This window comes from Ursus maritimus, unplaced genomic scaffold (assembly GCF_017311325.1).
Source record: "Ursus maritimus isolate PB19 unplaced genomic scaffold, ASM1731132v1 scaffold_11, whole genome shotgun sequence".
Classification (NCBI taxonomy): Eukaryota; Metazoa; Chordata; class Mammalia; order Carnivora; family Ursidae; genus Ursus; species Ursus maritimus.
Window position 1 is genome coordinate 68,858,002 of NW_024423453.1, and position 26,482 is coordinate 68,884,483.

The following is a 26,482-nucleotide window of genomic DNA, read 5'->3' on the forward strand; positions in this document are numbered from 1 at the left end:
ACTTCAAGCTATATTACAAAACTGTGATCACCAAGACAGCATGGTACTGGCGCAAAAACAGACACATAGACCAATAGAACAGAATAGAGACTCCAGAAATGGACCCTCAACTCTATGGACACCTAATCTTTGACAAATCAGGAAAAAATATCCAATGGAGAAAAAACAGTCTCTTCAATAAGTGGTGCCAAGAAAATTGGACAGCTTACATATAAAGAACGAAAATGGACCATTCCCTTACACCATACACAAAGATAAACTCAAAATGGATGAAAAACCTCAATGTGAGATAGGAATCCATCAAAATCCAGAGGAGAACATAGGCAATAACCTCTTTGACATCGGCCACAGCAACCTCTTTCAAGACATGTCTTCAAAGGCAAGGGAAACAAAAGCGAAAATGAACTTTTGGGACTTCATCAAGATAAAAAGCTTCTGCACAACAAAGGAAACAGTCAACAAAGCTAAGAGACAACCCAGGGAATGGGAGAAGATATTTGCAAATGACATTACAGATAAAGGGCTGATATCCAAGATCTATAAAGAACTTCTCAAACTCAACACTCAAAAAACAAATTACCCAGTCAAAAAATGGGCAGAAGACATGAATAGACACTTCTCCAAAGAAGACATACAAATGGCTAACAGACACATGAAAAAATGCAACATCACTAGCCATCAGGGAAATACAAATCAAAACCAAAATGAGATACCACCTTACACCAGTTAGAATGGCAAAAATTAACAAAACAGGAAATAACAAATGTTGGAGAGGATGTGGAGAAAGGGGAACCCTCTTACACTGTTTGTGGGGATGCAAGCTGGTATAGACACTCTGGAAAACAATATGGAGGTTCCTCAAGATTTAAAAATAGAGCTACCCTACAACCCAGCAATCACACTACTAGGTATTTATCCCAAAGATATACATGTAGTGAAAAGAAGGGGCACATGAACCCCAATGTTCATAGCAACAATGTCCACAATAGCCAAACTGTGGAAGGAGGCGAGAGGCCCTTCAACAGATGAATAGATAAAGAAGATGTGGTCTATATATACAATGGAATATTATTCAGCCATCAGAAGGGATGAAAAGACCCCAAATCACCAAGGAAATGATGAAAAAGAGAAACAAAGCTGGAGGCATCATGTTGCCTGACTTCAAGCTATATTACAAAACTGTGATCACCAAGACAGCATGGTACTGGCACAAAAACAGACACATAGACCAATGGAACAGAATAGAGACTCCAGAAATGGACCCTCAACTCTATGGGCAACTAATCTTTGACAAATCAGGAAATCACCATTTGCATCAACATGGATGGAACTGGAGGGGATTATGTTAAGTGAAGTAAGTCAAGCAGAGAAAGACAATTATCATATGGTTTCACTCATGTATGGAACATAAGTAATAGCACAAAGGACCATAGGGGAAGGGAGGGAAATCTGAAGTGGGAGAAATCAGAGAGGGAGACAAACCATGAGCAACTATGGACCCCCAGGAAACAAACTGAGGGTTTCAGAGGGGAGGGGGTAGGGGGAGGGGTAACAGGGTAATGGGTATTAAGGAGGGCATGTGTTGTGATGAGCACTGGGTGTTATACATATCTAATGAATCACTGAACACTACATCAAAACATAATTAAAAAAAAAGAAAAATAGTTCCAAAACTAAAGCTAAAAAAAGAAAGCACGATAACGAAAAAAATGATTGAAACTTAGAAGTTATGAAAACAATAAATATGAAGCAAAATAGATATATTTATACAAATACATAACTTCTTAATTTTTCTTTCTTCATTATAAGTATATCAAATGTCATTACCTGGTTTAAGATTAGTATACCCACGAGTCTACACCAACATTAATTATTGTGTGTTTATATTATTCCCTTAATATTTGAAATATTGAAAATAATAATAAATAGGACACATTTGGTAGACACAGATAATGAAAATCTGCTTTCAGTTTTTAATTAAAATATTAATAAATGATTAATATAAAAATAATCAAGGCAAGAACAGAAATCAATGAAACCGAAAGCAGGAAAACCACAAAGCATCAATAAAGCAAAAGTGGTTTCTTAGAAATGAATGAAATTAATAAATTCTTAGTGAAACTGATCACAAGAAAAAGAAGTAAATTACTAATATCATGAATGAGAGAGGACATTACTACAAATATAAAAAATTCTACAGATATTAAAAAAAGATATTACAGGAATATTGTCAACAAATTTATGTCAGTGTAAGTGAAATGGACACTTTCCTCAAAGACACAAATTACCAAAGCTCACTGAAGAAAAAGATAAATAACCTGAATAGTCCTGTATCTATGGAAGAAACTGTATTTGTAGTTAAAAACCTTTCCATAAGGACATTGCCAGACGCATACGGTTTTAGTGATGAATTGTACCAAATATTTTAGGGAGGAATAATGCCAATTTTACTAAGACATTCCAGAAAATTGAAGAGTTGGGAACATATCATTTTGTGTGGCCAGATTTACCCTAAAAACAAAACCTGAAAAACGCAGGAAAAGACAATTACAGACTAATATCCCTCACGATTATATAGAATATAGAAATCCTTAAGATAAGGATTGAATCCAGCAAGATATAAAAAAGATAATGCATTATGACCATGCTGGGTTTATACTGGATATGCAAGATTGTTTCAACATTTGAAATTCAATCCATGTTATTTACCATATCAACACCAACAGCAAAAAAACTACATGATTCAGAAAAAAAGAGCTTTTGACACACTTGAACTGTAGAACCAACTATTTATCTTCAAACACACCTGAACAATGCCAACAGAATGATAAGGAGAGCACATTGTAGACATGAAAGCAAGGCCCACGGTTGTTCCAGAAAGTTCTGTTGCTCTGCAAGACAGAAAAAAAATAATATAACAACTATGATTCTCAACTATATGTTCTATAGATAATCCAGAACTCAGAAACTCATATTGTGAATAATAACTTAAATATTTCCTTCAGTTTTTGAATTTGCATTAGGCTTTTTTAAATATGCAATGGTTGTCATATCACCTAAGTATAAAGCACCTGGATATAATAATTTTTAATATTTTATACATATATTTTATTTGTATATTAGTATTATTACATATGCTTTGTTTTAATTTATATTTTTCTCTCATAGATTTTTATACCATTTACTTTTGTTCTCTTTTAGCACTGTTTTAGATAGTGGGATTTGGAATTTGGGCCCATTCTGAACATATTTGTGTTACTGAAGCATTTATGTTATTGAAGTATTTGTTACTAAAAAGGAATTTGAACCACTTGCATTTATTTGCATAGATGATTGGTTTGGTTTTCATAATTTTAATTTTATTTTTTCATTTTATTCATTTTGTTTTTCTTTCAATTTGTAATGACTCCATGTGCTACCTTTGCTATTATTCTGCTATCTGTTCGAGATCCTAGCCCTGGTTTGTCTTTAGTAATTTGCAAAGAATAAATAAAAAGTTGAACTTCTAGTTTCCCAGTTATCATCCTCATTTTTGCCATGAAAAATAAGGAAAATTAGAGAACTTTTTCCCACTTTATATTTCCCTTGGAAAATTTTCAGATATCTGTTATTTTGAAATGGTATTTTGTATTATACATGATATTTCAAAGATACATGGCATTTATATCCTCTTTAAAAATTATATTATAAAATTACTTATACGTAAGTCCACATATGTGTGGGTTTAATACTCACTACCAGTTCATTTATAATAAATAAAAGCTTCTCCCATTATGGAGTTAGCTATTTTGGCTCCTGTTTTCAGTGGGTAGAGTATAGTTGTACTACAAGGTTCTTATCTGGTTATGCCTAGGTATAGACATATACCTTTTGTTAATTTGTCAGGTAAAGGCCATGGCTTTTGTTTACAAGTGAAAGAACAGTTATTTCCTTCCATCATATCTTTTTAGTACTTTTATCTTGTTTATTCTAGTCTAGTCAAGAAATCTACTCTTGGCGTTGGATTGCCATTTTGTGCCCTCTTTAATGACCATCACCCAATTACCCTATCCCCCACCTACCTCCCCTCCAGCAACCCTCAGTTTGTTCCCTATACTTAAGAGTCTCTTATGGTGTGCCTCCCTCTCTGTTTTCATCTTATTTTACTTTTCTTTCCCTTCCCCTATGTTCATCTATTTTGTTTCTTAAATTCCACATATAACTGAAATCATATGGTATTTGTCTTTCTCTAAATGACTTATTTCACTTAGCATAATACACTCTAATTCTATCCACGTCATTGCAAATGGCAAGATTTCATTCTTTTCAATGGCCGAGTAATATTCCATTGTGTATATATATACTACATCTTCTTTATCCATTCATTTGTCGATGGACATCTGGACTCTTTCAATATTTTGGCTGTTGTGGACCTTGCTGGTATAACCATTCGGGTGCAAATGCCCCACTGAATCACTATTTTTGTATCCCGTGGATAAATACCTAGTAGACACTGTGCAATTTCTAAGCTTCAGTCATGGAAGTCTTGAAGGTTTCTCTTGGTCCTCTTAGAATGCTTCTTCTGGGGGAAAACTAGTCACCTTGCAAGATCTCCAGAACCCTGAGACTGCCATGCTGGAGGCAGTCCAAGTTAGCCACATGAAAGCCGTATATGCAGAGATGACCAACCAGTGCCCATGCTCCAGCCATACCTGGCAAGGAACCAGACACTTAAGATAAGAAGACTTATTTAAGTCAGGAAGTTGTGGGCTGATATGTTACGTGTGGTAGATAACCAACACAATATTAATTAATTCTTATTTCCTATAACAACTCCTGTTTTCTTAAGAAGTAAAACTTGAATAATTTTAAGCCACTTCTTGCTGATTCTTTCTGATTCCAGCTGCACAGTATCCAGCAGAATTTTCTTGATTTCTTTTGAGGCATGTGCTCAGCAGTCTTGTCTAATTTATAGTCATCAGATTTACTTCCTGTTTCTTTTTAATTAGTCATTTCAGCAGGATGGTAAAGGTGTGGGATTAGAATATAATATGCAATTTTCTTTCAATCCTTGAAATTTGTCCTGACTAGTGCTTAAGGCTAATCAAGTCTTTTAAAACATTGAATCGAAATTTCTCTTGCCATTATCTAAACCTGTCTTTCCTTTCTGTATGCCTAATCAAAACAGACAAAATTCTGATGAACCATTGCTAAATTGTTAGCTTTTCTTCAAAAGCAAAAGAAAAAGAAATACATGTAACAAAGGTAAGAGCATATTCACAAGATTCAAATGAATACTTTTTAAACTTTTAACCCCCTTGCGTAAACCACTTCCTCTTACCCTATCCCCTGAGATACCACTTGCTTTGCCAAGGCTTTGGAAAGTTTCTATGCTAAATACCATTTAACATACAAAGGGGAAAATCTATACATACGTGATTAACTGAGCGATATCATGACGTTTTCTTCTTCGGAGGATACTTCCCCTCCATTTAGAAAAATTTTCCAAGGTGAAGCTTGCATTTGGGGTTATCTTTATTTTATCCTCATCATTCCAGATTTCCATACCGACTAAGACCACGTGAGTGTTGAGCTTTTTATAAAGCTGTCCAAAAAGAATACATGTCAAAAGAACAACATAATGGGGATATTATCTTTCAATATTTTCAATGTAATTTAGATTTTCGAACTTATTAATAGCAGCACTGTAAAAACTTCCTTTCCAAACTTCCTTTCCAAACATACTTGTGAGATAGAAGTTACTACCTCTTTTCACAGATGCTAGCATCTCTACTTGGGCAAGGCAGACACACTTAGATATTTCAGGTCTGAAAACTCCTTTTTTTTTTTTTTTTCGAGAAAAGGTCCTATTGAAACAAACTTTTCTTGCTTGCAACCTCAAGAAACATTATAACTTTCTGTTAATAGTTCATTACTATGACTTCAACTTAAGTGTATTTACTCAAATGCTTTGCGATGTTCTCAGAGTCATAACATTTCAGAATTAGCAAGGTTGACCCAGTGCTGGTTTGGACACTGGGAGAGGAACATGCTATATGAAAAAGTCCTGCATCTGTGAGTCACAATAAAGAAAGTGATCCTCTAATTCTTAAACCTGGACTGAACCAAATAATCTATAATGAACATAGGATAATCTTTAGAAATAATGAGTTAATCTTATAAGAATATGTTTACTTTAAAAACAAGGTTTAAATTGCTACTATAGTTCACAAAACTGCACAGTGTTGGTCAGATAAATCCACTTATTAGATGAATGAGTTCTGGGGCTCTAATGTGCAGTTTGGTAGTGATAGTTAATAATATCATCTTAATTACTTTAACACCGGTGAGAGTAATTTTTAAAATCACCCCAAAAAAAGCAACGGCAACTATGTGATGCGATGGAGGTGGCAAAAATCATTTTGCAAGTAAGTATATCAAATCAACACACTGGACTCCTTGAATTCACGCAATGTTACATGCCAATTATATCGCAATAAAGCTGGAAAAAAAAAAAACCTGCACAGTTACAGGTTTTCTTGTGGGGCAACTTCCTGCTGAGAAACCTGAAGAAATCATTTTAAGTAGTTTGGAAAACAACACAAGCATTGAGGAATGCAATTATCATCAAAAGAAAAGTCAAAATCTAACCAGATTAAAACCCTCCCCTTGATGATTCCCTCAACTTCCCACTTCCATTCTTGCTTTATTTGACCCACCTGGTTAAAACAATTCCTCCCTATGTCTCTCCTGCACCATGCCCCAGAACACGGAAGAGAGCACACTATGCCGATCGCTTTCACCTGGAAGCTACAACTACTAACCTCAAGTGGTCTTCACCAGTCTCAGCAAACCTGCTGCATTTCCAAAATCCATTTATTCCCAGAGGCTTCTGCACATTTTTTCGTGTTCACTCTTATCTTTTAGTAATTGTGACACTTTCTATTAAAACCTCACTTTGAGCAGATACTCCTGCTTCCAAATTTACTCAGTGTATAGAAGCAACCAGAAGAGAACTTCCACAAGTTCCCACCACTGTCTACCTCCTGGCTTACTTCAAACAACCTATGCCTCCCCTTCTTTACTATATGAATGAATGCTGTGCCCCTAAGCCCAATTTCTCCACTCATGCACTAGATCGCCCACCTCTTCCCAGGTCAAGGAGATTATTCCAGCAATTCTTCCATCTTCCTTGCAATTCTGTACTTAGCCTTCCACAGAATCATTCCCATCAGCATAAAAAGGATGACCCATCATGGCAGGGGGACAATTTTTATAACCCCTCTCCTTATCACTTATTCCCCATTTCTCTGTTCCCACTTATAGCAAAACTTCTGAAGAGAATTTTCTGTATCTGTTGTCTCTAATTCTACTTTCTATTCTCATTGGAATCACTCTAATCATGCCTGTACTCTTACACTCCAAAGAAACTTGCATCATCCAGGTGACCAATAACTTCTATTTTGTTAAATCCAGTGGCCAATCCTCAGTCCTCAGAAGCATCTAACATCATTGATCATTTCTTCCTTTGATAGATTTTTGTTTCAAGTAGCTTCCAGAACAACACTATCCCTGGTTTTCCTCAAAGCTCATTGTCTACTCTATTGATCTCTGTCAGTTTCTCCTGCACACTGATCTCTCCTCAAAGAAGCACTTCAAGGATCTGTTCTCAGTCTCTTTTCTACTTATCTACACCCACTCCTTTGGTTATCTTATACCAGGGTTGGTAAGCTTCTTCTGTAAAGGTCCACAGAAAATGCTTCAGACTTTGAGGCTGTGTGGTCTCTGCGGTAACTACTCACCACCACTGGCACTATAACAGGAAAACAGCCATAAACAATGTGTGAACAAATGGGTGTGGCTATGTTTCATTAAAACTGCTTTTAAAAATGCAGCAGGCCAGATCTGGCCCACAGGTTACAGTTTGCTGATCCATGTCTTATGCCATCTATATGTGTTAAAGACTTATGGATTTATATCTCCACCCAGACCTTGCTCCTGAGCTCCAATCAGTCTTGTATATCCAGCAGTTTCACCTCAGAATCTTTTTTTATGCATCCATGAATCTTCTCTTTAATCTTTAATGATTCAAAATTTTACAATGATATAACCTGACACATGTTACTAGGTGCTGGACATGTGGAGGGCATTGTCAATATGGACATGTCTACCCTTCATCTCAGGGAAATTTCCTAGTATTATTACTCTAATTTTTGAAATGTAAAGTCTCTAATATTTTCATTTCTTAAATATAAAAATGTAACATGAAACATGTACACATTCAGAAAAATTACTTAGTCATAGAACACTTTACTAAAAATTAGCAATCCACTGCCATTGCCACCCCCACTAAGAAACAATATTTTTGTTGAGATATAATTGACATAGAACATTATATTAGTTTTAGTATGCAACATAATGATGTGCACCTGGAAATCTTTATACAAAAAGATATCTCAAAGCGAATGTGTTCTAAATGGAAATCCTCATCTGTCTTCTGAGTCACTATCCCCCTCCATGTTACCCATTCTTAAAGTTGCTCAGGTCCAACCCTTGATGTCACTTGACTCTTCTCCTTTCCTTATACTTCTCATCTCTCATCTACCTCATCTACCCTGTGGACTCTCTCCAGAGATCAGCTATTCTCAATTGCTCCACTACCATTGCTTTTTCTCAAGCCACCATCATCTTGTGAGCCAAATTAGGGAATAATTCCCCTATCCGGTCTTATTTCTGCCAATTGCTTTACTTCAGTTTATTTCCAACATAATGGCCAAGATAATCTTTTAAGAACACACATCTGAACATGTTACACCTCAGCTCCGGCTCTCCAGTCTTCCTTGCCTGTGAAGAATACCAAAAAGTCCTTACCCAGGCCTACCAGGAGCTGCAGGTTCAGGCCATGGCTACCCATCAGATGTCATCTGCTTCCACCCTTGCCCTGGCTTACTGCATGCCAGCCACAATGGCCGTCCCACTGTTCCTCAAATATGACAATCTAGCTTCTGTCCTCAGAACTTCACTCTGCCTTGCACACCCTCCCCTAGGGTCAGACACTTATCTCCCTTCCTTTCCCTGCCCAAATGTCACTTTGGACACCTTGGACTTGGGCTTCCCTATTTAACATAGCACCCAAGATGAACCTCTCTATCACTCTTTTTTATACACTTTTTTTTATAGCACTTATAATCACCATCCTACATACTCTTTATTTGGTGTATTTATGCTCATCTTGAACAAATATGTAAACTCCTTGAAGGGATATTTGTCAGTTTTGTTCCCCACTTTATTTCTGTCATCTAGAAAAGTTCCTGTCACAAAGGAGATGTTCAATAAATAGGGCCAGTTCTTGGGGTTCCTTAAGAGGAGTCAGCATGATCTTTGCGGTGAGAAGACAAGATATGGATGATGTTGGTCATTGAATCCACCTTCATTTTCTCTCTATCCTTAGAGAATTTGCAGGCTACCCCAAAGTGACTCACCCATGTAAGTAGGCAGACTCACTGTATGTTCAACTAACAAGACACTAACAATTAAGATTTAAGCAGGGGGCATACAGAAATCATTTTTAAAAGATTTTGTTAATTAGATGATAAAATCCTGTTTACAAACCAAAATCAACATCTTTCCCAATTGAAATGGGCTTTGAAATCCAACCAATCCAAGTTCAAATCTTATCTCTACCATTTCCTAACTTTGTGATTTTAGGCAAGTAGCTTTGCTTCCCAGAATCTAATTCTTTAGCTATATATTAGGTTTAGGAATATCTCAAAATTTCGAAGATTCAATGAGATGATGTATTAAAAAATACTACTGTGCCAGAGTTTGGCTGATTTTGCTTGTTTTCTCATGTTCTCCCATAGATTGGCTTTCTGTTGGGATTTGCTGGTCAGTGATGTCTTCCCAGGCTTTAGAAAAACAAAAAAGCAATTCAAACAAAATCATCTCTTATACCTTCATCAACCTGAGAATAGTGTGGCATGTAGGTGAGGAACATCTCTATCATGTAATATTGATATTCAATTAAGTAGCAAAATTTCAAGAATTAATCAGCAGTATTAATCTCAGGAGTATTGACTTTCTTTCCCTGCTTCACAAGCATTCATAGATACACCCAATGACACTGCCTCACAAATTGTTAAAATTGCACTTGAAATATACCATACCATGTTGACATAATTGGCCATTTCAAACACCCTCTTTCTTATTTCCTCTGGGTCTTGATTGTACTTTTTAAACTGAAAAAAAAAAAACACAAACAACAACAACAACAAAAAACCAACCATGACAAAATACGGGCACTGACAGAAATGAATATAATTAAAAGGCAAAAAAAAAAAAAAAGGCAACTTCAGTTTATTTTACTTATCAGTGGTTATAATTAACAATCAGTTATAAAAGTTAACAGTTAATAGATAGAAGCATAATGTTTCCTTATTTCTTTAGCTAAGTTAAAGTACTTTCAGAGTAGAGATGATGTATTACCCCTGAAGTAGTAGCTCAGTGTAAAGTTCTAAGGAATTACTCCAAATGTTTTTCCATTTAAATACCATGGTTTCATAAACTGTGCAGAATTGGTGCAAGGAATAGATTATTTGTGTGTGTGTGTGTGTGTATATACAAATAATCTATTCCTTGCAACAATTCTGCACAGCTTATGAAACCATGGTATTATATACTTATTCATATATATATATATATATATGATAAATGGTAAATGAATGTAGTATAATGAGAGGCCAAGCTTTAGGGCATGAACAAACTAACTTACTCATATTATCATAGTGCAAAGATTTCCCTTTTGAGATTATGTGAATCTTCATTCATTCATTATGTGAACCTTAGGTTTCCAATATTTGATAATGTGTTCTTTTAAAATAATATAAACAATGAATATTACCCAAAAATGCCTTTTTCAGAAGATTCCATTCATCAGTCTTGTACATTTGCCACTCCCTGATGAGGATAAATTCTAACTTACCAGTGATTTAACTGCTTAATGAAAGACAAAATGTCAAAAGAATTTAATTGAAAACTAAGTTTGGAGACAATAATAAAAGATAAAATGCAAAAAGTCCACTTTGTGCATATCATATCAGGTGCACATTCCTGAGAAGGAAAAATCATATCAGTCTAATTATATGTCAAATTTCCTAGGATCAGAACAATTCATAAAAAAGAATAGCTCATAGTCATGATTCTTCAAAACCGATCTATATATTTAATATTTCCCATAATAAATTTATATAGAAGAGGATTTTTGAAAGACACATTTTTATCTGTTACAATTACCTCACCATTATCCAGGACCAAATAATATTCTATGTATTTCTTATGTTCTGGCCCCTTCTGGTCTTTTGATTTCTGTAATAAATATAAAAACAAAAATTACTGAGACAATATCATTCTCTGCAAGAGTCATTCTTTTATTTGAAATGTGTAATTTTAGAAAAGATTGGTTGATATCTGGCAACAAAGGAAAACAACATTACCATTTTAACTCTAACTAACCAAGCACAATTATCTATAGACAAGACTCAGAATATCAGAGCTAGAAGGGACATCAGTGACATTCTAGTCTGACCCCTTCATTTTGCCAGAATTTAAATGATTGCGCATCTAACTAATACGTGTGCTGGAAGTAAAACCAGTGTCTTTGGAGTTTTTGAACAATGGGTTTTCTCTACTATCATGTCCTGAAATAGAGAAACAGTGACTTCAGCATCCTCCTAGTGTTTCTTGTTATTGTTGTTGGTTTTAAGTAGCCTTTTCTCTGTCTCCCAGCGAGCACCCCCTTCCTTAGCTATGGTACAATGCCCAGAGCCAGCACACCATGGCATCTAGTCTGCTCCCTTCTCCTCAGATAGAGCTGGATCTCTTTCCCACGTTCCAAGCTTCCCTATTTTCTGTTCCCTTTTCTCCACAAAACAAAACAAAACAACAACAAAAGATACATTTCATAATGGATTGTTCTTTTGAATAGTAGCAGATACATTATTCATACTAAATAATAAACTCTCAAAGTTTATTATGTTGCATTTCTGGAAGTGCTTGTCTTTTTTTTAAAGATTTTATTTATTTATTTGAGAGAGAGATTAATGGAGCACAGGTGGTGGGAAGGGCAGAGGGAGAGGGAGAGAGAATGTCAAGCAGACTCCGTCCTAAGCATGGAGTCTGACTCGCCGCTGGACCGCACGACCCTGAGATCATAACCTCAGCCGAAACCAAGAATCCGACGCTTAACAGACTGAGCCACCCAGGTGCCCCAGAAGTGTTTGTCTTTTAACAGGCAAATGAGCTTCGATTAGCAAGAACACATTACTGAAAGTAGACTTTTATGTGTAATCCAATGAGCTACACACTTCCGTCCCAGCCTCCAAAGGAGCAGGTATTCATTAGCACTTTCACTCTGCACCACTGGTGCTGTGGGCACTAGGAGTAAAGCAGTGAAACATACGTGGTCTGTGGGCTTACAGAGCTCCCACTAGGCAAACAGGCATAGGTAAATCAGGTGGTGATTAGTGCTATCCGAAGGATTAAATGGAGTCACGTGATACTGTGTGCCAGGTAGTTCTTTCAAGAAGAGATGTTAGGGAAAGCTCTAAAGAGCTGGTCATGCAGCAGACATATTAATGAAAATAAGAAACCAGGCAAGGGAAGATAAATTGGAAGATAATTCCAGCAGAGAAAAAAAAAATGAACAAAAAGACTCTGAATGAATTGATATTGGCATGTTTAAAGCACAGAAAAAAAAATGTGTTTTTCAGAACGGAATGGAGGAGGTTGTCAGTGGGCGGGAACTACAAGGTAGCGAGATTACAGTAGGAAGTGGGGCCCTAAGCATACAGGGATTTGTAACTCACTCTCATCTCTCCTCCGTTTGATCTCTATATATTAGAGGCCCTCGTAAAAGCTCAACCCTGGGTCCCATTCTTTATCTACACATCTTCCTAGGTAATCCCATCCTGTGTTATGCCTTCTATAAATAGAAACTCTGCACTAATTACTATCAAATGTGTATCTCCAGCCTTGGCCTCTCCTCTAAAGGCCAGACTGTTATAATTACCTATTTCATGCATCCATTCAAATGTCCAATACCACAAATCTAACGTGGTCAAAATAAAACTGATTCCCAAACCTTAAACAAAACCTGCTTCTACCTCATTCTCCCCAGCTCAGTTAACAGTACCACCATTCATCATTTGCTTAGGTCCAAATCTAGAAATTATCCTTGATTCTTTTATCCTTCATCTCTAGGGGTAGTTCTTCTGGATTCCTAGTATCATATCACTGGTAGAATTTAAACCTGCAGCAGATTGAACCCCAAAGAGATTTTCTTCTGTTAAGACCAATTCTGCCCCGTGCTTATGGATTCTGAGAACATTTAGAAGAGATGATTAGATATAAAGCATCCCCTGAAGGAAATTAAAGTAATTATGGCAATGACTTTTTATATACTCCCTATGGTTTCAAACGAGCCATATTCATTTTTCTTCTGTGACTGGAAGCTGAATTCATATATATATAAGTATATTCTAAGTTCCTCTGGGCATATCCTATATTTATTTTTGCTCACTGCTACATCGCCAGAACCAATGGCAGTACTTTAAGAAGGAAAACTATTAAATGAGTTCATTCATAAAGACAGCAGGATATTTTATGTCAAAGTAATAATACTTTATACCTTTGTTGTATGTTATAGTATTGTCAAAGTTGCCTGTTCCTAGAGGGCAAGCATTATATTTATACTTCTTTTTAGCCCTGGCACGTTGTTGTTAGTAATGGTTAATCCACAGATACTTATTAAATAAATCATCAATAGACAATGAGGTTTTAGTGCCTTTACATGCTAGTTAGTACTAGTAGTTCAACAAAGACTATAAAGTTTCTGTTAATTGCAACTACTAAGACTGGAATCCGGGGCAGCTAGGACAGGAAACATGAAAGCACTGCAAATAAAAAATGACAGTATGCATACCACCAGACTGGTGGCAGGTAGAACCACACTCTGCTGAGATCCATGTGCCCATAATATGTCATCCATCCCACAGGTGCTGTTAGTCTTTTCATCGGGATCATACTTGAAGAGTGCATGTTCCTGTCCATCCTGATTTGTGGGGCTTAAAGGTTCAATGAAGTACTTTTGATCTCCCTGACTGAAGTAACCCCTGAAAAACATGAAAATCCAGGTTTAAAAAATATTCCTGCTTTTGGGTGCTATAGACTTATAGACTCCAAAAAATTTCCAATACCACCTAATTTTAAGCTCATGGCAGTAGAAAATAGTGTAACATTGCAGCTGAAGATACACTTACAGATGGCCTAAACTTATTTTTTCTATGAGGAAATGGGACCTGTTGGGAAGAAATGACTACTGTAATGCCACATAGCTAATTTATGTCAGTGCTGACACTAGAATGGAAATTTCCTGATTGGCACCCAATACTCTTCTAATCTAATACTTTGTCTGCTCTAAAGGTGCACTGAAAATGAAGACTTTGAAGTCTTATAAATAAGAGTTAAGATTCTGGGTCTATAACTTCTTAGATGTGATACCATGGAAAAGTTACCTAATCTCATACGGTCTCAGTTTCTCCATCTATAATATGAGAATAATACCTACCTAATAGAATGATTATAAAGATTGAAGGACATAATATGTAAAGCACAAGATCAACAAATATTACCAATTTCTTCTCTATTATCTCTGCTGAAGCCGCAGGCTAAGATTCATTTAACCAATATTTAGGGAGCACCCATTATTCATTAGTCATTGGATTAAGGGCAGACAATAAGAAAAAAGAGTCATGATTTCTCCTCTCATGGAGCTTATAGTCAAGTGAGGAAGATGGATGTGGATCAAATAATACATTTGACCCACAAATAATATAATTATATGACATATGAAATATTCATATAACTGCTAGGACAAAAATGTATAAGAATATATAATAGGAGATTGGATTAAGTGTACACGGAACTAGAAGACTAGAAGACAAAGAGATAAGTAGGTGGTTTGTTGCAATGGTCTACATAAAAGATCACAGTAGTTTGGACTAGGATGTGGCAGTAGAGAGAGAATGTAGTGAATAATCTCAGCGAATATTTAGAATATCTAATCAATAGGGCTTGATAATGGATTGAAATGGGTAATTGAGGGGTGTCTGGGTGGCTCAGTCATTAAGCGTCTGCCTTCGGCTCAGGGCGTGATCCTGGCATTCTGGGATCAAACCCTGCATCAGGCTCCTCTGCTGAGAGTCTGCTTCTTCCTCTCCCACTCCCCCTGCTTGTGTTCCCTCTCTCGCTGGCTGTCTCTCTCTGTCAAATAAATAAATAAAATCTTTTTTAAAAAATGGGTAGTTGAGAGGCTAGAAATCATCAAGGAACCTAGGTTTCTAGATTGGGCAAGTGGTTGGTTGATTATATCATTCACTGAGACGAGGAACACTGGAAAAACACCGGATTTGGGAGAAAAACGTTAGTTTGATTTGGGGTTTATTAAGATTGAGAGTTCATTAATCTATCCAGATATGGAAGAGATATGGCTATATGGAAGACAAAATCAGATAATCAAGTCTGGGCATCAGAAGAAATATCTCACTGTAAAAAGATGTCTAGGGAGTCATTAATATACAGAAGAAAAGAATGTCATGAGCATGAATAGGACAAGCTGAAGAGAGAGTTTAAAGAGGAAAGGTGGAGAAGGGCTTCCATTCCCTAAAGAGTCAGACACAAAAACCTGTATTTTGAAAACAAGCAGACAAACAAACCCACCTCTGCAAGCAATTCAAATGTGTAAATGTACAAATGACCATTAAGAGAAGCCCTGTTTCCTAGGATTCATATTTAACTGCAGTATAATTCATTCTATTTGAGATTCTTCAGGTTTTTAAAAACACACACCCTCAACGCCAATACCACAGGTATACATAAACCATTCATGAAGGCTTACCTTAGACCCCTGCATGTGCTGATGCTAGCATCTGAAACTTTTTCATTAATGATGTGTCCTTGGTAATAACAGTCATCCTAAAGAAACAAAAAAGGGTTTTTTTTTTTGTAAAGGAAAGTGCGTGTTTCTTAGATCCACTGCTAAATTTGAATTTGAAAGCTTGAAACAAGATCTATAGTGTTTTCAAATAATTTTATGCTGAGCAACAGTCAACTTAGAGATGTAAAAAAAATGGTTAAGAAGCTCTTTATGATTAAAATCTGTAATATTTAGTTAATTAATCCATTGCTTAAAGAACATTTACTAAATAAATACTGGTATTGCAGAAAAAGGATAACAGGGGTGGATGCAGTCTGGAAGAAACAAACTTATAGATAGAGGTTTAAAATCCGAGTTCCCAAAACATCAGACATTCATTCTTTCCCTTGGCTAATTGCTTATTTTTTTCCCTAACACCTACAAGCTTTTTCCAAAGAATAGATTACCAGGATTATATTGTTATTTCTTGATTTATTCAGAGTTTCAGCAGACTGAGTTAGTGTGACATCCCCTTCTCCATCTGAAGCAAAATGTCCAATTCTAGCACTTTTCCATGTGGATGTACTTTAATCAAGCATACCTTTCTGCTTTGAGACAGGTGATGTATTGGCCCACATAAATGTCTGTGCCATAGCTATGAAGAGAATACCTGAAAGCCTTCCAATAGAAAAATGGAGCTCAAAAAAGATGGCAATGATAAAATACTCCTCGCACTACTTCCCACAGCCATCTTCTCTAAATAAGAGTCAAGAGTAAAAAAAATATTTAAGGAAAACAGAATTCTATAATTCTGTCATTGAGGAAATAGTCTTGAGTTGGAGACATTATATGATCTAGAGAGGTGATCAGCATTGACTAAGAACACAAGATGTATTTAATTTTCACTCTTCTAATGAAAATGAGAAGTTCCTGCCCATTCTCTCATAGGGAGCGCCTGAAGTCTGGAAAGGGTTACCATGGTTGTCAAGGAATGCCTTTGTTCTTGTCAAACTGCACAAATATTAGAGGATCTAATGAGAAATTACCACTGCTAGAAGAAGCACCAATGTTGTTAAATGCTGTTTCACTTTCACTATTTGGCAATGACACTGCCTTTGGGTATGGGGTCACACCCCAACTGACAATGATTCTAGGATGTTCTTTTACCATGATTTGTGGGCTTGTGGTGACCTCCTCTCCAGTGGAATTATAATGTGTTTCCACGTAACCTGGTGCAAGGAGACCCCTAGAGAAAAAAGGGAAAAAATTCATGTTTACTCACTCTGATTGAAAAGTGCAGTGATCAAAGTGAAAGCTTCCACTGGATGTGCAGGAAAGTTTTAACTCCTGAGCTCCTTCTCCTAAGCCCTCAAGATGAGTCCAAGCATGAAGAAGATGCTTACAATGCAAAGATTGAGGGAGCTGAGTCTTTGACGTTCCTGAGTAGTGTGGACGTTCCTGAGTAGTATGGAACTGTGTCTGCTATCTCACCAGACTTTGATACTTCTCTGACCCCTCAGAGCACTCCTCACCAGTTTATGATAACTACATTTTCACCCAGTCCTTTTCAGTTCCTAGTTACTGCTAACAACTGTAGCAGTGGAAAGTGTATTGGGAATTGACTTGCTTTTTGTAGTTAGGGCCCTTCTGGCATTTTCACTGAGCTTCTCAGAATTCTTTCAATTACCCAGCAGCACATAGGAGTCTGGATATATTTTTAAAGAGGCAGGGCAAGGAGAAAAGGAAGTAACTAGTATATGTTAAATGCCATCTCTATGCCAGCCACTGAGTTAGACACTTTCCATGGATCATTCATTTAATCCTTTCTGAAATCTGATAAGGTAAATACAACTTGCTTCATTTTTCAGATGAGATTACACAGTTCGAGTAGCAAGGGATCATATCTAGGTCTGCCTAAAATTCACACCTGTACTATTTCCATCCTACCCCACCATTTCTAACGTCCAGGCAGTTGTGATTTGTTGCAAAAGGCAATAGTCCATTTGAGGGAAAAAAATCTTGCTGTACTATATAGAATGGCTTAGGGATTGAAAGAGCTTGAAAGCACAGAATTAGGGGCAAAAACTACTTTTGAAATAGTCAAGATATAGGATCATCAAGATTTAAGCCAGAGCTGAGGAAGTGAAACTTGAAAGAAATGTTGAATGTAGCTGACCTGAATGCAGAGAATGAAGGTACAAGAGGACAATGTAATGCATGAGAAAGTGGGTGGGTTAGTGTTAGCTGGGTGGAAGGAGCACTGGCGTGGGCATCAGGAGAGCCCAATTCCAGTTTTACCACTGACTTGTTCTTTGGTCCTAGAGTTTATTTAATTATATATGTCTCTTGTTTTTCCTGTTGGGAATGGTTACAATTTGTTTTAAAATCTAATCTTTCAGTATTATAATAATAAACTACAATAATATAGGGGAAGATTTAAAAATCTATCTGCTTTTTTCACAGAATTTGATAAAATGTATATCTGCTTGTATCTCATGCATTGTGCTTTATTCTAGAAGGATCCAAACACTAGTAAACTGTTATTTTATTGAGTGTGTTTCCACTATTTCGATAGGAACAAACATTCACCAAACTCCTTGGGCCGGTTGAGAGAAAAAACTTAGCAGAGGTTTTTGAGAGCCTCAATTAGTACACTTTCCACATGCTAACTTGTTGTTGGTAAGGATGATATCAGAAGTAAAAACACTTACTTGTTTTTTTTCAAATAAAGCACTGCAATTTTCCCATTAACTGTCATTTTATACTTCAATTCGGTTTCAAATTTTTCCTGCAAAAATGCACAAACATTTACTGGCGATTGCAAACACACGCAAATATTCATTTGACTGTGTTTATCTTTTTAATCATTAGCAAACAATGCCTGCTTTCTTTAATGGTTGTCTATATAGTTTATATAGCAAATGTCTGCTTCCGGCCTCTTTTAACAAATCAAACTCTGCCAACTGAATAGACAAATTATCTGAGACCTTTCTATCCATCCATCTACCCATCCGCCCACCCACCCATGGATTTTACAAATATTATTTGAGTGTTAATTATATGCATGATTCTACTCAGTTCTGGAAATTCAACTCTAAGCAAGAAAAATTGATACCTACTGTCAGAAAGCTTATAATCCTGTGGAAAGACAGACAATAAAAGTGATTTATGTTATATGATAAGGGACATAAATATGAGTGCAATGTAGGATGTCTAACAAAAGGTCAGGAAAGGCTTTCTTGAGGAAGTAACATGTAAGCTGAGATACGAATTAGCCAGGTGAAGCAGGGTGGGGAATTTATTTGAGAAGAAGGAATAATATGCCCACAAACCAAAAGACCTCAAAGACTCCTACTGATGATTTTTGGTCTGGAGGTCTTCTCACGGCTAACCGGAGGTCAGAATATGGACAAAACAACAGAAATATGTACTCAAAAGCAGAGAAGTCATCAGGAGGAAAATAAAGTCTCAGGAGTTCAGAATGAGAACATATCACCTCAAGCAAACCTCATGTGGAAAAGAACAGTTTTGAGATTTATATACACAAAAAGAGACACAAAGGACTGTTCATTAAAGAAGATGAAATTGGGTACTGAATTCTGATTTTGTTCTATAGAACAGAGTTATTAACCATGGTTACACTCAATATCTAAAAATTCACTGGGGAGTGCCATGGCATTATTATTAAAGAGATCTCAATAGGGCAGACAAAATATGACTGAGTGCTGTTTCCTCTGCTGGGCCTCACCCAAGGCCAAGCTTTTCTTCTCTCCCCCGTCTTCTGGCTAGAGCAGTACCTGAGGCCAGCAAGGGACAATAGAGAGTTAGGGACGTCAGGTCAGGGGGATTGTGCAGGGATTTGCCATCTCCAAGGTCAGTTGGTATGGCCTGCATTCCCCTTAAATGATTAGTTATTGGAGTCCTCTCTGATGTCAAAAACTCCTGTATATAAATATCCCATACTGTATGTCTAGATGAGGAGAGGCTGCTGTAATTCACTTCATGTTGATGAATAGCAAGAGGTGGGGGGGGGAAGCCTGAGGGTTGAAAATAGAAGTTATGGGGAATCATTGTAATGACTTATCATTTAGACTTAAGAAAGGCCAGACAGAATTAAAATATTAGAAGGATAATAGATACAATCTTCTGCCCAGAAGAGCCTTCCAGATATCTATTTCCTGTCAGTAATGGATTTTAGTGGATCTTCACCTATAATATTATTTGGAGATTGTTTTAGAAAAGATTATTGCTATTGGACTGAAAGTTTTAGCCGATACTGGCACAGAGATTGTAGATGAAAGGAAACAACAAGGAGGGAAACAAATATTTATGAAAGAGGGTGCACTGGGTGATGTGATAACTGTACATCCCAAGTAAAAGTATGTGGTGGAGAGAAATGCCTGCTAATAAAAAATCTATCCTACTTGTATGCAACCTGGGTCCTGAACTATGGGTTAGGGGAGGAAATATACATCTTGATTTGGAGAGTATCCACTAGAAGGAAATGATTTAGAGCCCAAAGATTAAGGTTAGCTGGTCACAGGGACATATAAATAAACACTTCCTCCAGGAAAAATGCCATGAGTAAGTTTGAATGGGTGGACTGGGAAGGCCACCATCCTGGATGTTCCTGGGATGGGAGCAAGAGTGTAAAGTGAAGATGATACCCATGGGCACACAGCAAACAGCAAAGCTCACCGTAGAAGTGCCAGGGAGGTTTGATGCCAGTAGTACAACTGTTGTCATAACATAGAGTAAATTGAGGCCTCCAGGAACCATGGCAGACCTATCTAAGGCCTGAAGTTGTTCCCAATATAAGGAAGGTGTCGTGCTGCCAGATATTCTATTTTGGGGCATGAGCCAACAGCATGGCAGTTTTGACCTCCAAGGAAAAGTGTGTGCTCTGGAGGCAAAATCCTGGGAAGATAGGGATTAGCTTTGAATGTTAAGTTCCCAACATCAGGGACCTTGATTAAGAACTTGTCAAATATTTATCTATGCAGATGTATGGACAATGTACTCCAGTTATATCTATACAGTTATATGGACAACGTACTAACTCATTCATTTGCTCGTTTGTTCATTTGCTTATTTATTCAACAAATACTTAGTTTTCCTTATGCCATGCATATAAAACATAATTAAAAATACAATAATGAATATAGCTTTCAAGTTTATACTCTGGCCTTGAGTGACCCCTCCAGAAAATTTTTCAAAGGATAATTAATTCTAGCTCAAATCTTAAGTAACTGAGCCAGGTGTGATGAAGTCGGAAGGATGGGGCCATGCTCTTGGCACAGCTGACAGGTAAAGCCAGTGCCTCAGTTCTCTGGACCAGTAGAGGGAACGTTTGCTTAATAAGAAGTACACAAGTCCTCTTCTTCACTGCCTTGATGAATGAGTAATCTAGACTGAGATCTATGTAACATCTATGGGATGCAGAGATCCCTTCAGTCACATGCATTCCAAATTCTGGATGTTTCAAGTAATTGCTAATCAATTCTTTGCACAAGGAAGACTGATAGTCTCAACCCTAACGCCATGAAGATACCTTCTAAGAACCTGGCTTCTATCTATAAGACACTGTTCTCATTGCTTACAAGCTGTACCTGAACAAAAAGAGAAGATTCTATGCCAAAAGAATGTGCTTGCAGTGTGGCAGACAAGGGTGTCCAGGCTTCTCTAGTCTATGCTTGTGAGACAGGTGTGAGGTGGCAGAACTCAGTAACCCTGACAGGGCAGGACTGAAATATCAGACATGTAGCAGCATGGGACCTTACATTCATAACAGAACAATGGCTGGTATCCCAGAGAGACTGCTAGGGCTTAGCCCTAGATGTTCAAAGGGAAGTGACAAAAGCCACATGGTATGACTGTCGCCTAAAATGCAGGACATCAGTTAAATCTGAATTCCACATAAAGTGAACAATTTCCTAAATATAAGCATGTCCCATACAATATTTGAGATTACTTACACTAAAAAAAAAGCATTCATTATTTATCTGACATTTAAATTTAACTAGGTATCTTGTATTTTTATTTGCTAAATCTGATGATTCTATACACAGTAGAATCTACAGCAAGAGCTGTAAGAATGGAAACTAGACATTTGTGACCAGGGTAAGGAGGTAAAATTCTGAAACACAAGAACATGGAAAACACTGGCTTGGAAAAGCAGATTAATGCTCTTGTAATGTTTCTTTAACCAGGAATTACTTTTAATGGTTCGATCACATTCTTGCTGTGGGGTACTTCAAAGGCATCAAGCAGCACCTGAGAACATCATTGCCACTTGAATACTAAAAGGTAAACATGTCTGAGTTACACATATCTGTGAGATGGCTGGAAGCATTCAGTACTCCCCCCCTTAAGTTATTCATGGCTAACATATTACCTTCTACTGCCTAAAATGAAGGCAACAAGGAGAAAACTACACAAAACTCCAAAAGAAAAATAAAATTAAAGCATTTGAGTCATTTAGATATATTTTCCTTCCATTCTCTATGGAATTTGGTGTAATGTTTTTATTTCCTTCAAAAGATAAAATTGACTTGTTTTATAGGATTTCTTGGAACCAATGGGCATTTGTGGAATGTCCCTTTTCATAGGACAGGTGTTGAGAGACCAAAATGAAGGAGGGGTAGAAGCATGTTAAAGACGTAGAAAATACTTTTTTTTTAAATTGACCCGGGCCATTTTAAACCAGAAGAGAAGATTAAACTTACTCTCACAGACATGCGGACACACACACACACACACATACACACACACACACACACCATAGCTATAGTAAAATCAATATTAAAAGAAAATCAAGAGCCAAATGGTGTAATACTGACTATTCTTGAAGCATGAACTATTCCATGGTGATTTCACAAAGGATATAAAATGGACTGGGCAATACATCTATGGAGAACATGTTAGGTAGGAAAAAAATCCTTAAGAAAGGGCAGAGAGGTGGAAACAAGTGTATTATTAAGAAAGGCCTTGAGAATAACAAAGCTGACTAAGAAGGAGGTTGTGTCAAGAAGCAGAAAGAAGAAAAATGGCTTAGTAAACCATAGCATCAAGCAAAAGAGCCATGATGATTAGTCATAAGAAGTGGAAGGTGATGAGTTACATAGGACAGTGTTGTAACATAATCTTGAGCAGGGACTTAATAATTGCATGATGCTTTGCTTTTCACATAAGTTTTCTCAAAATAGCCATATAAGACAAGTATTACTATTATTATCTCAATTTAAAGATGCAGAATTTGAAGTTCATTTGTATATAAATTTATACAGAGAAAATTAACAAACTTAAGATGTGAATATAAACAAGCCTTTCAATTCAGATCCTTTACCCTTTCACTATGGATTAGGAAAATATAAGGTTCATACAACCAGTTAATCAAGTTGTGGACTAGATAAACAATGTATTTGCAATAAATATCAAGCACATTGCATCAACTACATCCATCTACTCAACTATTCTAAAAATTAAGATCGATCATCTATCAGGTGCCAGTAACTACTCCACAGCTTTTCATCAAAATAAATTATTCAAAAGCTTACATTTGTTTTCTAAGGAAATAACTTTATAACTACTATAAAAGATACTGGATGTGTATTCAAATTTTCCTCAGAATATTCAGCAACAAAATGAATCTGGTATTTAAAATTTTTTTTTTAATTTACTTATTTGTCAGGGAGAGAGAACACAAGCAGGGGAAGCTACCAGCAGAGGGAGAGGGAGAAGCAGGCTCCCTGCTGAGCAAGGAATCCAACATGGGGCTCCATTTCAGGACCCTGGGATCATGACCTGAGCCGAAGGCAGACACTTAACCAACTGAGCCACCCAGGTGTCCTGCTATCTGGCATTTTTAAGAGAATGCTAGAAAACATTTAAGGAAGCCATACAGATGAGGAATCCAATGCATGTAGGTCTCTTTTAAATTTAACAGAAATGTTTTGTTGAAAGAGAATTATTTTGACAAACAGGGTCTACTATGGGTTCTGCTATCATAAACATTTGACTTAGAAGAAATCATCTGTCAGGAACCTTATCCAGTGCGGGAGTAGGTACTCCCAGGAAGTGGCATCTTACAATATTTCTGCAAGTTATTATTCATGTCTCATTTATCTATATTTTTCCTGGCTCCCAGCAGAAGACTTCTGGGTGCAGGTTCTTAGAAAATTATTGAATGAACCATCATGTTTTAGCTTTTATCTTTTGGCTGAGAATGTTTTTTCATTAAGTAATAAGAACTATACAAAGTTTAATAACTTTCTCTTTAGAAAAGACAAAGGTAAATTTCATGTTTTACTATAGTAATTCATTCTAACTTGATATTCACCCACAATATTTTATTTTCTACTTCAGTTTTAATGTTCATGGTTTTGTTTGTACGTGTGTACATAGATACATAGTTGATCGATAGATAATAGATAAAATAAGTTGTATTGAATGTCTTTGGAAGTATACAGTATTATAAATTACCATAAAAGTATTAAAGTTTACTTTCTGTGTGACCTTGGGCACACCTTTCAACTGTCAGAATCTTTATCTTCAAAATGAGGTTGATAATAGTTAATAAAAATATGATAGGTCAAACAAAAACATGCAAATGTCTATATATAAATATGTATATATATGTTTTATATCTATACATATATCATATATAAATATATCTATGCATATTTTTTCAAGATACTTTGTTAAGTCAAAAGCTGTACCTGTTGCTCTGGCTCCTTGACTTCTCTTTTATGTAGTGGATGAAGTCTTCTGGGATAAACCACTTCATAGTTCTTTACTCCAGGGAATTCTTTGATAGCATTTACTGAGGGGGAAAAAAGGCAGCAGAAGTTAATTCTGAGATTAACTTAACCAGAGACGTAAAGGATCTATATTCTAGAAACTACAAATCACTCTTGAAAGACATTGAAGAAGACACAAAAAGATGGAAAAATATTCCATACTCATGGATCGGAAGAATTAACATAGTTAAAATGTCTATGCTACCCAGAGAAATCTGCACTTTCAATGCCATCCCGATCAAAATACCAATGACATTTTTCAAAGAAATGGAACAAACAGCCCTTAGATTTGTGTGGAACCAGAAAAGGCCCTGAATCGCCAAGGAATTGTTGAAAAGGAATAAAAAGCTGGGGCATCACAATGCGGTTGAGCTATACTACAAAGCTGTGATCACAAAGACAGCATGGTACTGGCACAAAAACAGACACATAGACCAATGGAACAGAATAGAAACCCAGGAAATGGACCCTCGGCTCTTTGGGCAAATAATTTTTGACAAAGCAGGAGAAAACAGTCTCTTCAATAAAGTGGTGCTGGGAAAATTGGACAGCTACATGCAAAAGAATGAAACTTGATCACTCTCACACCATACACAAAGATAAACTCCAAATGGATGAAAGACCTCAATGTGAGAAATCATCAAAATCCTAGAGGGAGAACATAGGCAGCAACCTCCGACATTGGCCAAAAGAACCTTTTTCATGACACATCTCCAAAGGCAAAAGAAACAAAAGAAAAAATGAACTTGTGGGACTTCATCAAGATAAAAAGCTTCTGCACAGCCAAGGAAATAGTCAAAAAAAAACTAAGAGGCAGCCCACGGAATGGGAGAAGATATTTGTGAATGATACTACAGATAAAAGACTGGTGTCCAAGATCTACAAAGAACTTCTCAAACTCAATACACAAGAAACAAATAAACAAATCAGAAAATGGGCAGAAGATATGAACAGACACTTTTCCAATGAAGACATACAAATGGCTAACAGACACATGAAAAAATGTTCAAAATCATTAGCCATCAGGGAAATTCAAATCAAAACCACATTGAGATACCACCTTTCACCAGTTAGAATGGCAAAAATTGACAAGGCAGGAAACAACAAAGGTTGGAGAGGATGTGGAGAAAGGGGATCCCTCTTACGTTGTTGGTGGGAATGCAAGTTTGTACAGCCACTTTGGAAAACAGCGTGGAGGTCCCTTAAAAAGTTAAAAATTGAGCTACCCTATGACCCAACCATTGCACTACTGGGTATTTACCCCAAAGATACAGACATAGTGAAGAGAAGGGCCTTATGCACCCCAATGTTCATAGCAGCATTGTCCACAATAGCTAAATCGTGGAAGGAGCCGAGATGCCCTTCAACAGATGACTGGATTAAGAAGACGTGGTCCATACATACAATGGAATATTACTCAGCCATCAAAAAGAATGATTTCTCAACATTTGTGGCAACATGGACGGGACTGGAGGAGATAATGCTAAGTGAAATAAGTCAAGCAGAGAAAGACAATTATCATATGGTTTCAATCAATAGCTACGTTTCGGTTACATATTACTGCTTTTTGAATTTAAGGGCCCTTCTGGCATTTTCACTGCGACTTCTCAGAATTCTTTCAATTTACCCACAGCAGCACATAGGAGTCTGAATATATTTTTAAAGAGGCAGGGCAAGGAGAAAAGGAAGTAACTAGTATATGTTAAATGCCATCTCTATGCCAGCCACTGAGTTG

At 36.7% G+C, this 26,482-nt stretch overlaps 1 protein-coding gene across 1 annotated transcript in view; it reads right to left on the reverse strand.

The window, feature by feature from the left end:
• ADAM28 (ADAM metallopeptidase domain 28) overlaps positions 1–26,482 on the reverse strand; it is a 72,182-nt gene that overhangs the window by 40,757 nt on the left and 4,943 nt on the right. Inside the window, exons 3-11 of the mRNA XM_040625784.1 lie at positions 24,667–24,770; positions 18,661–18,737; positions 17,117–17,195; positions 15,932–16,008; positions 13,958–14,147; positions 11,272–11,343; positions 10,146–10,217; positions 5,415–5,584; positions 2,807–2,891 (exon numbers count right to left, since the gene is read on the reverse strand). Coding sequence (XP_040481718.1) covers positions 2,807–2,891; positions 5,415–5,584; positions 10,146–10,217; positions 11,272–11,343; positions 13,958–14,147; positions 15,932–16,008; positions 17,117–17,195; positions 18,661–18,737; positions 24,667–24,770 — 926 coding nt within the window. The remainder of the gene's footprint in view (positions 1–2,806; positions 2,892–5,414; positions 5,585–10,145; positions 10,218–11,271; positions 11,344–13,957; positions 14,148–15,931; positions 16,009–17,116; positions 17,196–18,660; positions 18,738–24,666; positions 24,771–26,482) is intronic.